Source organism: Neofelis nebulosa, chromosome 11 (genome assembly GCF_028018385.1).
Source record: "Neofelis nebulosa isolate mNeoNeb1 chromosome 11, mNeoNeb1.pri, whole genome shotgun sequence".
Classification (NCBI taxonomy): Eukaryota; Metazoa; Chordata; class Mammalia; order Carnivora; family Felidae; genus Neofelis; species Neofelis nebulosa.
The window spans coordinates 88,958,142-88,973,221 of NC_080792.1; the positions used below are offsets into that span (position 1 = coordinate 88,958,142).

General features: G+C 51.4%; 1 protein-coding gene across 1 annotated transcript in view; it reads right to left on the reverse strand.

Annotated features, from left to right (window-relative positions):
* The window catches only part of ABCB9 (ATP binding cassette subfamily B member 9), a 36,502-nt gene that overhangs the window by 20,042 nt on the left and 1,380 nt on the right, over nt 1–15,080 (reverse strand). The window contains exon 2 of the mRNA XM_058691633.1: nt 3,110–3,798. Within this exon, the coding sequence (XP_058547616.1) occupies nt 3,110–3,714 (605 nt within the window). The 5' untranslated portion in view covers nt 3,715–3,798. The remainder of the gene's footprint in view (nt 1–3,109; nt 3,799–15,080) is intronic.

A 15,080-nucleotide genomic window follows, 5' to 3' on the forward strand; every position in this document is an offset into this window, starting at 1 on the left:
CTAGAATCCAGTCTCTTTCACTGTCCCCACCTGGGTCCAACCTCCCTTGGATTTTCCCAGACAACTCCTGGTCCTCCCAGCTGCCACCCTCGTCCCTGCCCCTCTGTTCTCCACCCTGCACACAGTGGGGTCCTATGAAAGCCAAGTCAGACCTTATCCGCCTTCAGGCTTTCATCTCATTCTGGGTAAAAGTCAAAGTCCTTATAGCGGTCAATGGCGCCCTCCATGATCAGGCACCTGCCAGTGCCCTGGCTTTATCTTCTACTCTCCCGCCCCCAACCCCAACCCCACCTACAGCTCCAGCTACCCAGGCCTCTTTGCTTTTCCTTTCACAACCAGGCATGTTCCTGCCTCAGGACCTTTGCACGGGCCATTCCCTCTGCTTGGAGCATTGTTACACTGGATATCTGCTCTCCCATCTCTTTCAAGTCTCAAACGCCCCCCAGTAATCCCATAGGTGTGGTATTATCATTATTCCCATTTTACAGATGAGGAAACCAAGGTTCAGAAAGGCTAAGTCACTTGTCCAAGGTTTTCTAGTTGGGTTGGTGTGAAGTCCATATTAAAGAATTTCAATTGGAGAGGAGATGCTCCACCCTAAAATTCACCGTTTTTCCCCACAATGGGCGGTTTTTCTTTCAGATTATAAGGTTTCAGAAAAAGCTGGCCCCTCCTGGGCGCTTGTTGATCGAGAATAATTATCAGTAGCCCCTGTCCCTAACCTGTGTGAAGTACTTCCTTTTGCAGGCACCGTGCCCCAGCTCCCCCAATTCTCACAAGCCCAACAAAACCCCACTTTCAGGATGAGAAACAGCCTTGGCCAAGTTCAATAACCTTGCCTCAAGTTACCAGGACAGGTGGGGGCCTGATCTCAAGTCTAAGCCCTTCACCTCGACACAACCCTGCAGGCTGGCGGAATCTGCTCAGCTGTATTTCAGGACATCTGTAGTCCCCGGGCACAGGCAGCTGACAACAGGGCCCCGGCAGGAGGGGGAAACGAGGTCATGGGTGACAGCTGCCCACACGGGCACGCTGGTCGGTCATCTGTTCATTCGTTCGGTGAGCCTGCTTCTGTGCCAGGGTTTGGGGCGGGGCGGGGGGGGGGGACCCGGGGTGAGGCAGACCTGGCCCCTACCCCCCCAAGGGGCTCAAAACCTGGTCGGGGAGGCAGGACAGTGGATGCGTGATTTTCATGACACCAGTGCAAGTCACTAGAATTCGAGGAGGCTTCTCTGAGAAGGGGACATTTGGACCTTGAAACATGAGCAGGAGACACTATCTGGTTAAATGGAAAGGGGTCATCCCAATACTCACAGCCACTACAATTTCTCGGCAGCCTTCTGTGTGGCAGGAGCTGTCTGTGGTGTCGTACTCCTATTAACGTCCCGCACCTCCTCAGCCCTTGTTGCGATGGGTACTATTTTTATGCCCATTTCACAGATGAGGGGACTGAGACTCAGAGGCGTTGAGTGACTTGCATAAAATTGCACAGCCGTCAAGGGGCTGGGACTGAGAGGGCAGAGGGTGGACCGTGAGAGGAAAGGGGTCAGCTCCTGTCCTCTTTGAGAACACTCTGGCTTTGTGGCCACTCCCAGACACTGTCTTAAACGTGCAACGACGCCTAACGGCTAACGTTCCTGAGAGCTTACCGTCTCGTACCAAGCTCCGTACTTGTCTTTCTCCTGTTTCTCCAAGCTTTACAACATCGTGAAACATGGAGAATGCCAACAATCCCCATTTCACAGAAGTGAGGTTCTGAAAGGTCCACTAACTTGCCCACAGGCACACAGCCAGGCAAGGACCAGGCCTTATCGCCCCCCGGAACCCACGGACTTTTGACCCTGAGATGTCACCTTCCTACCCACGTTGTTTGAGCAGTGCTTTCAAACTGTTTGGACCAGGGGCGCCCGGGTGGCTCAGCCGGTTAAGCGTCTAACTCTTTATTTCAGTTCGGGTCACGATCTCACGGTGCGTGAGTTCGAGCCCCCTGTCGGGGTCCATGCTGACAGCTCAGAGTCTGCTTGGGATTCTCTCTCCCCCACTAAAGCTCACGCTCTCTCTTTCTCTCAAAATAAATACATAAGCTTAAAAAAAAAAATTTAAAGGGGCTCCTGGGTGGCTCAGTCGGTTAAGCGTCCGACTTCGGCTCAGGTCACGATCTCACAGTCTGTGAGTTCGAGCCCCGTGTCTGGCTCTGGGCTGACGGCTCAGAGCCCGGAGCCTGCTTCCGATTCTGTGTCTCCCTCTCTCTCTGCCCCTCCCCCGTTCATGCTCTGTCTCTCTCTGTCTCAAAAATAAAATAAACATTAAAAAAAAAAATTTAAAAACAAAAATTTAAAAACAAACTGTTCGGACCAGAACCGCGGTAACGAATTCATTTTACATGACAAACCAGGACACGTTTACATATACGCACACGTGACTGAAATACCCCAAACGATACTTATTCTTATCACAGACAGCATACTCTGAGGCTCTCTCGTACATTCTGCTTCGTTACCAGAAAAATGCTTTGACCCAGTGATCCACTTCCGGGAAATGTATCCTACAGATATACCCCCATTTATATGAAACGTGGATGAACAAGGTTATTTACCGTAAGAGAAAAGACTCAAAACAACTCGAGGGTCCGACCGCAAGACGCCAACTGTATAATCTTTGCTACGGCCACACAGCGGACTACTATTATGCAGCCAAATAAAAGGACGAGGTGCTGATTGGAAATTTCCAAAAATATATCGTTAAGCAAGAAAAGCAAGGCACGAAATAGCAAGGTAGCGTGTGAGAGGTGGTTAAGAGTACCATGTTTTGTTTTTTTTTTTACTTGTAGCTCTGTAAGGAAACACTGGAAGAACATACAAGAAACAAAAGAAAGTGGTTTCCCACCCACCTGGAAGCTTCTAGAACATTTTGCTGTAGTTAGCCCTAGGCAGGGAGATCAGGGTAGTCAGGCAGAATTAGGAATGAAACTCTCCGTGTTCACCTTCCCATATCAAAATGCTGTTTGGACCACGTGAGAAAAATGTCAAACGTTTAAGAGGAAAGAACAGGTGGCTGTGACCCCCTCGAGTGCTTTGGCGGGTGCCTGCCAGGCCCCCCGGGGCCTCACTTACCCAGAGCTGCCACGATGAGGAAGAAGGAGGCCGCCACGAGGAAGGCCACGTCAGGCTTGGTGTAGGACAGCAGCTTTTGTAGCGTAGCCCCAGACGCCTGCTCACGCGGGGGCCGGTCCTCCCCAGGGAAGCCCTCGGCCTCGGCTCCGGCCCCCCGCTCGAGGGCCTTGGCGTCCGGCCGCACCGTGGACAGCAGCCACCAGAGGAGGAAGGAAGCGGCAAGCGAGACGTAAGTCCACACGAACAGGGCCCAGAACCACGGGTCCCGGACTGGCTTGCGCACCTCGGAGAAGAGCAACAGCTTCACCATGGCGTAAACGCCCACAAAGAGGCACACGAGGGCGATGACCGTCCAGGAGGCCCGAAGCCGCCGCGGCCCGAGGGCGCTGTTCTTGGCCACGCCAATGGTGGCTCCCAGCAGCAGGCAGCTGCGGTACAGGCAGGCCGCCCAGAGGTCCAGCACCGAGTCAAAGATGTTGAAATGGCGGATGTCCTCCAGCAGGCTGCGATCCAGGTGGCTGAGGATGTAGATGGCCGTGGTCATGCCGACGTCCATGCTCATGAAGGCCAGGGTCACCACCACCGCCTTCCACAGCTGCATCCTGCTGGCTGGCGAGGGGCAGGTGCCGAGAGGCGGGCTCTAGCTCACGGGGGCAAGGCCATTGTCCGTGGGGTGAGGCCAGACCTGTAGGGGCGACAGGGCAAGGAGGTCAGGTCTGCCGCTTGTTGGCTGTGTGACTTCGGGCAAGTCACTTGACATCTCTACGCCTCGGTTTCCTCATCCGCAAGATGGCAATGACAAGCATTCTGATTTCCCAGGAGTTTCGTGAAGATTCCATTCATTTAAGGAATGTTTACCGAACACCAAGGTTTATTGAGTGGGCCAGACTCTGTTCTTTGTGTTGGGATTTGACGATGAACAAAAACAAAGATCCCTGATTCTGTGGAGGTGGAACACTCGGGTCAGAGACGGAGAAACACAATGAGTAAACGATACAGTTAAGAGATAGGGCTGGGGGGGAAAGAATGGGGTGTAGGGGATGGGGGCAATGGGGACAGTTTTAAATAGGGGGGTCCAGGAAATGGCAAGGGCAATTTTTTTTTATCTATTTACTTATTTATTTATTAAAGTTTATTTATTTTGACTGAGAGAGAGTACAAGTGGCGAGGGGGCAGAGAGAGGGAGAGACAGAATCCCCAGCAGAGACCGACGTGGGGCCTGAACTCACGAACCGTGAGGTCATGACCTAAGCCGAGGTCAAGAGTCGGACGTTTAACCGACTGGGCCACCCAGGTGCCCTGAGGGCAATTTGAAACAGGGGGTCCGGGAAAGACCTCGCTAGGAAGGTAACACTTGAGCAGGATCGAGAAGAGGTGAGGGGGTCCACCATGCGGCTATCTGGGGGAAAAGCACTTTCTGCTGGAATAGTCAGCCCCACAGCCCCGAGGTAGCAGTGTGCCGATGTGCTTGAGGGAGGCAAGGACACCCCACGTGGCCTGGGGGGTGAGGGCACAGGGGATCTGGAGGACTCTGCGGACAAAATTGAGATCAGCTTTAAAACAGCATGAGGTTCGATGCATGAGCATCAATTCTGGCCACAGTGCCTAGCACGTAATAATTGCTGCTGATTGTTACCACCGTATACAGTGGGTGCTTAATAAATAAATGTTTGCTTAGTTCTCTCCTCCCCAAATCAGGCCTTTCGTGTCCCCAAATAAAACTTTACTCTCTTAGACCAAGAGGGGGTGACCGCAGGTCCTAGGAGCAACCCAGGGACTTTCACATCCGCCTGGAAGTTTCCAGAATCTTTTCCGCCAGCCCAGGTTGCCCTTCACCTCCTGACTTGGGCCCTTTTGGCTCTCAGGAGCTTAATGTCTGCTTTGTCCAAAGCACCCTCCCATACTGGGCCTCCCGGGACTGAGCCAGTGCCTGGGAGAGCCCGGGAGCTGCAGGGACACTGCAGGATGTGGGCCCGGTGGGGACTTTGGAAGTTGGGCTTGTCCAGGGCAGGACTGGGACTAGGCTGGGCATGTGCCTCTGAGTGCTGCCTCTTGACTTGGCTCCATCCCTTTTCATCCTGGGGACTTTATCGTCCCATCTGCAAAATGGACAAAGTTCTGGAGTCCCCAAGTGAAAAGGAGAGGCACGGAACACCGGGAGGGGTCACTCTGAGTGAGCAGTGACTGGAAAGGGGGCCACCTCAAGAGACCTCCTCCCCAACAGCTCTGGTGCACAAAGTCTCTTGGCTCATGTTCTGGAGTGCTAGAAACCCCACACAACCCCATGAGGCGGCTGCTTCCACACCCCATATATAGTTGGAGAAACTGAGGCACAGAGAGGCAAAGCATGTGCCCCGCATCACTCTGCAACAAAGGGCCAAGCCAGGACTTGAGCCGGTATGTGAAGGATCCCGGCACCTAACTCTGAACCTTTGTGCCTGGTGCACAGCAGCTGCCCAGTAAGTACAAGCAAACATGGGGCGCCTGGTGGGGGGGGCTCAGTCGGCGAAGCATCTGACTCTTGGTTTCAGCTCAGGTTATAATCTCACGGTTTGAGAGTTTGAGCCCCATGTCAAGCTCTGTGCTGATAGCGCAGAGCCTGCTTGGGATTCTCTCTCTCCCTCTCTGCCCTTCCCCTGCTCATGCTCACTCTCTCGCTCTCAAATAAATAAACTTAAAAACATTTTTTTAAGTACAAGCAGTTATGTAAACACAACCCTTCCTGTGGGCTTGGCATTACATATACACATACATATACATATACATATACATATACATATACATATACATATATATTTTTTTTTATTTCTTAATAGGATTTTAATTTATTTTTCTTTTTAAGTAGGCTCCATGCCCAAAGTGGGGCTTGAACTCAGGACCCCAGGATCAAGAGCCTCACGCTCTACTGACTGAGCCAGCCAGGCACCTCAGGCCCAGCCTTTTATATAGGCCATGCACTTCATATGTGTTTGTTTATTTAATCCTCACAACTTGTGAGATTTGTACCTTCACCATCCCCTTTTAACAGATGGAGAAATTGAGGCCCAGAGAAGTTAAGAACTTGCACAAGATCACACAGCTGGTGAGTAGCAGAGCTGGGATTTGAGCCCAGAGCTCTCTGGCTCCAGAATCTGGGTTCTACACTGTTAAGCTAAAACACTTGTCAATATAACAAGTGCTAACAGGGAGTATTTGTCAAAGGAAAATAGAGTCTGCACAAGAGGGGGCTCAGCCAAGAGGCAGAGCCGATGGCATCCGTGATGAGAACAGTGACAACGGTACCGACAGCTAATGCTGATTGACGTAAATGTGTGTCTGACACTGTTCTAAGTGCTTTAAATGCATTAATCTTCACAAGAATCCTGTGAGGTAGGTTCTATTATTATCCCTATTTTATAGTCAAGAAAATGAGGCACAGAGAGGTTAAGTGAGCTGTCCCGGATCACACAGCTAGTAAGTAAGTGGCTGAGCTGGAAGGTGAACCCAGGCCACGGAGTTCTAAAATCTGGGCTCTCAACTCCAAAGCCCTAATGCTCCAAAACAGCCTCTTCAGGGGGTAGGCAAGACCCCTAATGATGCTCAGGAGGGGTCTCAGATGCAGAAAGAACCCAGGGGTGTGACAGTCCCTGAGCCTGGGCCCCACGGAGAGTCCAGCACTTCTGACTAGACTCAGATCAGTCCCAGAGAAGGCTACCTTGTCAGCAGCTGTATCTCCTAAGGAAGGCAGGGCTGAATGGGACCAGGGGCAGGGGAGGGGGCAGGGGTAGGGATGGTGGGGACAGACACCCCCTGCCCAGTCCCTTGCTCCACCCCAAGTCCCAGCTGGGCTGCCGGCAAAGGCTCTCGTCTGCTGCAATGCAGAGGCCTTGGGGAGCCAGCGAGTGGGCGAGCGTGAGTCGGAGCCCGGGGAGGGACGCTCCTGGCCCGGTGCCACGCCAGGCCTCCTGGCCAAGCCACCGCCGGCTACCCAGGCCCTGCCAGCCACCTTGGCTGTTGCTCACCTCTTGGTGGGCACAAGGAGTTCCTTGGCCCCGGAAAGGAGCTGGGGTTCAGAAGTGGGACAGGAGGCATATCTGCCAGAGACCTGCCGAGGGACGTAGCCGGCTCTTCCTGCCCCCAACCCCAGTCACTGGGGGAGTTCCTTCCCAACACCCCTCCGCTTGGGGTTATGGCAACCCCGTTGGACAGCCACCCACACGGGGACCCCAGCTGTTCATCTGCACCGGGAAAAGCAAAGTTTCACACTCCAGCATCATGGACTATGTGAAGCACATGAAGCACAGGAAACTGAGGCACAGAGAATAAGGGGTGAGGCCTGTCTAGGGTCACCCAGTGACCTGGGGACAGAGCAGCTATAGCACCATGGCCCCATACTCCCAAGTGCTGAGTCCTCGTATCCAGGCTCTGATGGAGCAGAATCCAACTCGGGTCAGGTTACAGCCCTCGGTGGGGACAGGCTACTCTGTTATTTTTAAAGTTACTGAGTAGGAGGGTGAAGGGGACGAGACCACCAGCCAAGACTGTGAGGAGGGAAGAAGGGGGACCGTGGGGCTGCCTGGAGGCACATCCCTGCCCTCCAGCTGCCTGATCTGGAGGATACAGCTGAGCTCAGCCGGGTGGAGCTGGAGGGCAAGCTCTGGGCACATGGGTGCCGAGTGTGGCCCGAGGGACAAGGACAAGGTGGTGGCCAGAGGCCAGAGCAGGCACTGCCCAGGTTGTGACATGGCCCAAGAAGACAGGGGCAACTTGCCTTGCCCCCAAATGCTAAGGAACGGCACAGGCTTAGCAAGTGACCCCACGTCCACAGGGGGTCCTGCCAAAGGATTTTCGTCTCAGTAGAAACGGTGGGTGGGGCATTTCCAGCCGTCAGCTGCACAAAAGGAAAGTCTGCAACAGCCAGGAGATCAGAAGCAATTATTACAATCACAACGGCTGCCGTGTATGGAGGGCTACTACCTGCCAGACAATGACCTCCCAGTTCAGCTCATCCTCACTCCTCTCCTGGGAGGTCCTCATGCAATCATGCCCACTGTACAGACGGGGAAATGGAGGCCCGGGTAAGTTAAGTGGCCCGCAGAGAACAGGCAAAGGCAGGACTGAAACTCAACACTTGCCTCTCTGGGTGGGACGTGCCCAGACTACTCAGGGACTCAGGGACCACGACAAAAGGGTCCTGAAGGACCTGGGTGGCCCAAGCAGCTCGGTCCACTCCTAACTTGGTGAACTTTTCACCCCAAAGTTGTCATGGCCCATTCACTGCTCAGCAAACACTGGCCAACGGAGGGTGGTGTTATCATGGGGTTTCTGGATGCAGGGCCAGGACTGGGCCAGGTCCACTTTATTCCATCCTGAGTCCAGTCCTGCTGAACCCACCACATCTCATGCTGGGACTGGTCCTCTCGCAGAGACTTGGGAAAGTTGTTTCAGGTAACTCCTGGCCCTGGGCAAGGCAAACTGGGGAGCTGCTGTGGGCCTTCCTACAACCATCCTCTTGTCACCTGTCACCTGCCCCTCTGAAGCAGGGGAATGGAGGCCAGTCTATCTCCAGGGGGTGGGGCAGAGGATGGCGAACCCTGTCAGACCAGCTTAAGGCTCTTAGGTCTGGGGAGGAGGCACCTCGTTTTAACACAGACCCACAAACAAGGGAGGAGCCCCGGGGAACCCATAGGCCTAACTGCCAGGGTGGATGCGCTGGAAGGTCAGCCCATGGGCCAGCGGGGGATATGAGGGAAAAGGTTTGCCAAGATCAGCAGGCCCAGGTCGCCCACCCCCCCCCCCCCCCTCCGCTCCCAGGCTTCTGCTACAGCCAGGGCGCTCAGGACCCGTGGGCAGGCACCGCTGTAGAACGTGGGGGAGCCCTGGGAAGGCGCGCCAGTCCGATCCTTGGGGGAGAAGAGCCATCCCAAGATCCTCCCCAAAAGGCGCCCCCACCATTTTCCAAGAGGCAGCAGCGCCAGAGGAGTTAAAAAAGAAAAAAAAAAAAAAAAAAAAAAAAAAAGCAACATTCACCCTGCGGGCGTGGAAAGGATGCTGCCGCAGGGGTGGGGGGCTGGGCCAGCGGCCGCGGGCGCCTGGGGACAGGGGCGGGGGCCAGAAAGGCTCCCAAAAGGCTGCCACCTTCAACCGTGATGTCTACCTCTGGGGCAATGGGACCCAGACGCCCCCAGCCTGTGTGGAGCTTGGCACCCCGGCCTGGGAAGGACCTGTTCGGGGGTCCTGGACGCCGCGCTCTTACCTGTTACCTTACCTGACACCAGGTGAGCCGTGGGGAGGGGGCGCAGGGGGCTCGGGTCTCCAGGGGCGCGGGTTCCGCAGCTCATTGGAGGCTGCGCCCGGCGCTGCGCTCGCTCCGCTCCTCCCGCTGATCCTCCCAGCCTCCCACCCCGGCGGCGCCGCGGCAAGGTCGGAGCAGAGCGGGGCGGGCGCCCAGGCCAGCTGACGGGTGGGGCGGGGCCTCCCAGGAGGGGCGGGGCCCGAGCTAGCCGCCCGCCCACCTGCGACGAGCCCCGCCCCCTCCCCCCCAAGCCAGGCCCTCCAGCCCCGCACTTCTGGTCTAGAGGCTCCAGGGCCAATGTGGGCACACAGAGATGTCCTGACCTGGTGGGGGCGCCACCTCTTTCATGGGTCTTTTCCTCTGGAGGGACAGTCTGCCGGCCCCGGAGGGTGGGCGTTATGATCCTCTTTTTTTTCTTAGTTCCTTCCTCCCTCCCTTCCCTTCCTTCCATCCTTTTTGTCTTTCTCCCTGTCTCTCCCTCTCTTTCTTTCAACAAACATTTGTCCAGCACCTACAATGTGCCTTGTACCATTCTGAGCTTTTGAGATGCAACAGTGAAGAAAACAGTGCTGACATGCTAGTGAGGGAGTCAGGCAATACATATAATAAATAAGTAAAGTATATCTGGTGGCAGGGAATACATTTTATGGAGAAAAATAGAGCAGGGTAGTAGGGATTGGGAGAGGGGAAACAGCAATACATACTGAGTGACTGCTGGGTGCTGGGTGCTAGGAATATGGCTGAGTGCGAAAAAAGGAAAACGACCATCCTTTGCAGGGTAGGGGAGACAGGAAATCAACAAGTCAATACATAAGATCATTTCGGTCAGTGGTAAGTGCTATAAAGGAATCAACCTGGGTGGGGTAGTGGAAAGTGACCCAGGCCTACTTTAGCTGGGAAGGCTCTTAGAGAAAGGTGTAAGGTGAGTAGGCTTCCAGGCAAAGGATGTGGCCTGAACCCAGAGCCAGGGAGAGTAGGTCAAGGCCCAGAGAGTCGGCAAGTGGGGCAACATCTCCCTCACCTCTCCATCCTTCAGTCAAAGGCTTAAAGCACTTGGAATTTATAAAAAAAAATTTTTAATGTTTTTTTTTATTTTTGAGAGAGAGAGAGAGAGAGAGAGCGCAGGGGAGGGGCAGAGAGAGAGGGAGACACAGAATCCGACGCAGACTCCAGGCTCTGAGCTGTCAGCACAGAGCCCAACGCGGGGCTAGAACTCACCAACCTTGAGATCGTGACCTGAGCCGAAGTCGTACGCTTAAATGACTGAGTCACCCAGGCGCCCCAAAGGACTCTGAATTTAAAACAGCCTCTGCTACTACAAGGCACAGCCTCCTTCAAGGGGAAATTTGGCAAAGTTCAGAACGTAAAAAGCACTTTTTTGGGACCCACTGGGAATTTCTTCTATAGAGAAGACTTGTGGAGGGGAGCAAAGATACCAGTTTTCAGATAGTAACTGTAGTAGCAAAAATCTGGAAATAACCTAAATACCCTTCTATAGGGAATTGGCCAACTCATGGCTCACAGAACACTATGGCAGGGGAAAAATAATGTATGCATGTATCTATATACAAAAGTTCTATAAAGGTGTGGAATGACCTCCTGCATGTATTGAGTGAAAACAAGGGACATAGGGGCGCCTTGGTGGCTCAGGTGGTTGACAGTCTGACTCTTGATTTTGGCTCAGGTCATGATCTCACAGTTCATGCCCACATCAGGTTCCTCGCTGACAATGTGGAGCCTGCTTGGGATCCTCTCTCTCTCTCTGCCCCTCCTCTGCTTACATACTCTTTCTCAAAATAATAAATAAACCTCAAAAAAAAAAAAAGGGGGGGGGAACAGAATAAAGTTGAAGTCTCTTAATGTTTGTGCAAAAACAAAAGCAAATATATGATTATACTTGAAGAAAGCATTCTGGATGGGCTATCCAAAAGTCAGAATGACTCAGAGTTGGGTCGAGATCCAGGCTCTGTCATTTCTGCTGTGTGAAAACATCCAACGCAGTATTGAAGGAGAAAAACAGAGTCGGAGGACTGACACTACCCGACTTCAAGAGTTACTATAAAGCTACCATAATAAGACAGTGTGGTTTGGATGAAAGAAGAGACACACAGATCAATGGAACAGTATAGAGAGTCCAGAAATAGACCCATATAAATATAGTCAACTGATCTGTAACGAAGGAGCAAAGATGGATAATGCAGCAAACATTGTCTTTTCAACAAATGGTATGGGGACAACTGGGCACCCACATGCCAAAAAAAAAAAAAAAAAATCTAGACTCAGACCTTACACTCTTCATGAAAATTAACTCAAAATGGACCACAGACCTAAATGTAAAGTGCAAAACTATACAAGTCTTAGAAGATAACATAGGACAATATCTAGGTTCTCTTGGGTATGAAGATGATTTTTGGATGCACCATCAAAGGCATGATTCATGAAAGAATTGATAAGCAGAACTTCATTACAGTTAAAAACTTCTACTCTGCAAAAGATACTGTCAAGAGAGTGAGAAGACAAGGCACAGACTGGGAGGAAATACTTGCAAAAAATATATCTGATAAAGCCAAATGTCTTCTTATCCAAAACAATACATAAATCTCAACAACAACAACAACAACAACAACAAAAAACCACAAATAGCCCGATTTTAAAAAGAGGCAAAAGGGGCATCTGGGTGGCAGAGTCGGTGAAGCGGCCAACTCTTGATCACGGCTCAGCTCATGATCTCACAGTGTGTGAGCTCAAGCCCCGCATGGGCTCTGCGTTGATGGCGTGAAGGCTGCTTGGGATTCTGTCTCTCCTTCTCTCTGCCTCTCACCCGCTTGTGCTTGTGCGTTCTCTGTCTCTCTCTCTCTCCCCCCAAATAAATAAATATATAAACTTAAAAAAAAAAAAAATAGAGGCAAAAGACTTGAACAGACACCTCACCAAAGAAGATATACAGATGGCAAATAAACATATGAAATGACGCTCAAAATCATGTTACTAGGAAATTGCAAATTAAAACAACAATGCGATACCATTACCTACCTAACAGAATTGCTAAAATCCAAAACACTGACAACACCAAATGCTGGTGAAGATGTGGAGCCACAGGAACTTTCATTCATTGCTGGTGGGAATGCAAAACAGTAGTTACTTTTGAAGAGTTTGGTGGTTTCTTATAAAACTAAACATACTCTTACTGTATGATTCAGCAAACGTGCCCCTAGGTATTTACCCAAATGAATTTAAAACTCATGTCCACATAAAAGCCCGCAAATGGATGTTTATAGCCGCTTTATTCGTAATTGCCAAAGCTTGGAAGCAAGCAAAATGTCCTTCAGTAGGTGGATGGATGACCGTGGTACATCCAGGTAATACAGTATCACTCCGTTCTCAAGCCACGGAAAGACGTGGAGGGAACGTAAATGCCTATTACTAAGTGAAAGAAGCCAATCTGAAAAGGCATAACATTCTGGAAAAGACAAAACGATGGAGACAGTAAAAGGATCAGTGGTTGCCAGGGGTTAGGGAGTGGGGAGGGCTGAACAGCAGAGCACAGAGGATTCTGAGGGCGGTGAAACTATTCTGTATGATACCGTGATGGTAGATACGTGTTGTTATACATTGTCAATAGCCATGGATGTACAATTTCAAGAGTGAATCCTAACATAAACTATGGGCTTTGGGTAACAATGCCGTGTCAGTGTGACTTCGTCTATTGTAACAAATGTACCACTCTGGTGAGGGGTGCTGACACTGGGGGATAGGCTGGGGGGACATGGGGCATATGGCAAATCTCTGCATTTTCCACTCAATTTTGCTGTGAACCTAAGAGTGCTCTAAAAAGTAAAGTCTACTAAAAGATGGTTAACATGGTAAATTTTATGTATATTTTACTGCAGTGAAAAAAGTTACAGTGTTCGTAGCACCTTTATTCATGACATCTCCAAACTGGAAACAATACCAATGTCCCTCGACTGCAGAATGGCTCAATGGATGGAGGGGTCACCCTGTGGAATATTAAGGAGCCACAAAAAAGCATAAACTGTCTCCGGCTACACACAACACCCGTGAATCTCAAGAACAGAATGCTGAGTGAGAGGGGCGCCTGGGGGGGCTCAGTCGGTTAAGCGTCTCACTCTCAATTTCAGCTCAGGTCATGATCTCATGGTTTGTGGGTTTGAACCCCGCATCGGGGTCGGCACTAATAGCACAGAGCCTGCTTGGGATTCTCCCTCTCTCTCTCTCTCTCTCTCTCTCTCTCTCTCCTCTCTCTCCCTCCCCTGTGCTTGTGCCCGTACTCTCTGTCTCAAAATAAACAGACTTTTAAAAATTAAAAAAAAAAAAAAAAAAAAAGAATGCCAAGTGAGAGAAGCACTATACAAAATAATACATACTACACGATTTTATTTGTATCAAATTCAGCAACAGGCAAGACTAATCTTTGTTCTTAGGAGTCAGGGTGATGATTAGTCCGGACTGAGCAGGGATATGGTGGGGGCTTCTGCAGGCTGGAATGTTCTGTCGTTGGGTCTGGATGCTGGTTACCTGTGTGTGTCTAGTTTGTAAAAATTTACCAAATGGTACACTTAAGATGTGCCTTTTTTTTTTTATAGCATGCTCTCTATGAATTCAAAAGAACGTGCACAGACACATACATACATGCATATGTGCAACATGCATATGTACACGTACATATACATATGCACACGAGCCCACACACAAACACACTCTGGAATCAGAGGGAAGGATGGGTGCTGAAATTCTGGCTCTGCCACTTACTAGGCTTATGATCCTAGACAGGGCCCTGTACTTCACTGAGCCTCATCTGTACGACACGTGTCCCAATACCTCACACAGACATCAGTGCTGGCTGAAAGCACATTGATCCAGTATTCACTATTAACATTCTTGCTGTTCCCTTTGGTGACTGAGCCCGGGCTGGGGCAGGGTGGGGGCAGGGACACTGCTTCCGAGGAGGTGGGGGGGCCACTGGGAAGGCCAGTCTAAACCGATAAGCAAAAGATGCTCATCTTGCAAAATGTTGCAAAGGGAGGAATCTGAGCAGGTGCACTGGTGGGAAGATGCCTGGGCAGGGCCTGCCCTGGGCCTCTGGGGGAGGAAGGCAGTTAGGGGTGTAATGAATGCAGAGCTGGGGAAATAGATCCTTTCCTGGAGAGCAGGGCCTTCCACTGTTGCTGGGCAATCAAGACACCCATGAAAGTTTAAATACCTTCTCAAGCCACACAGCTCTGGCCTGGGGAGCTCCATCCTTGAGGGGGAAGCAGACCTCCAGGGGGATTTCCCCCTTGGGGAAGCCTAGTACCTTCAGGAGGCTTGGGCTGGGTCCCCGGATCCTCAGATCCTTGAGGCCCAGTGACCTAGACTTTATGCCTGAGGAGGGGAAAGGCAGACCTGGCCATACGTTTAGGAACAACCTGGCAGGATCTGACTCCTGTTCCATTCCAGACCCTACAACTTATGAACTGTGTCACCTTGAATGACCTTGGGTCATTTAACCTCTCTGACCTTCGTTTTCCACTTCTGTAAAATGCGGATAGTTTCTGCCTCATAAGGTTGGTCGCAAGGATTAAGCAGCTTCCCTTTGCGTGTAGAGTAAAATCCAAAGTGTTAACAGTGGTATCTTACGCCCAGTAATTTGGCCCGAATGTCACCCTGGCCTCATTCCGTATGACTTGCCCTCT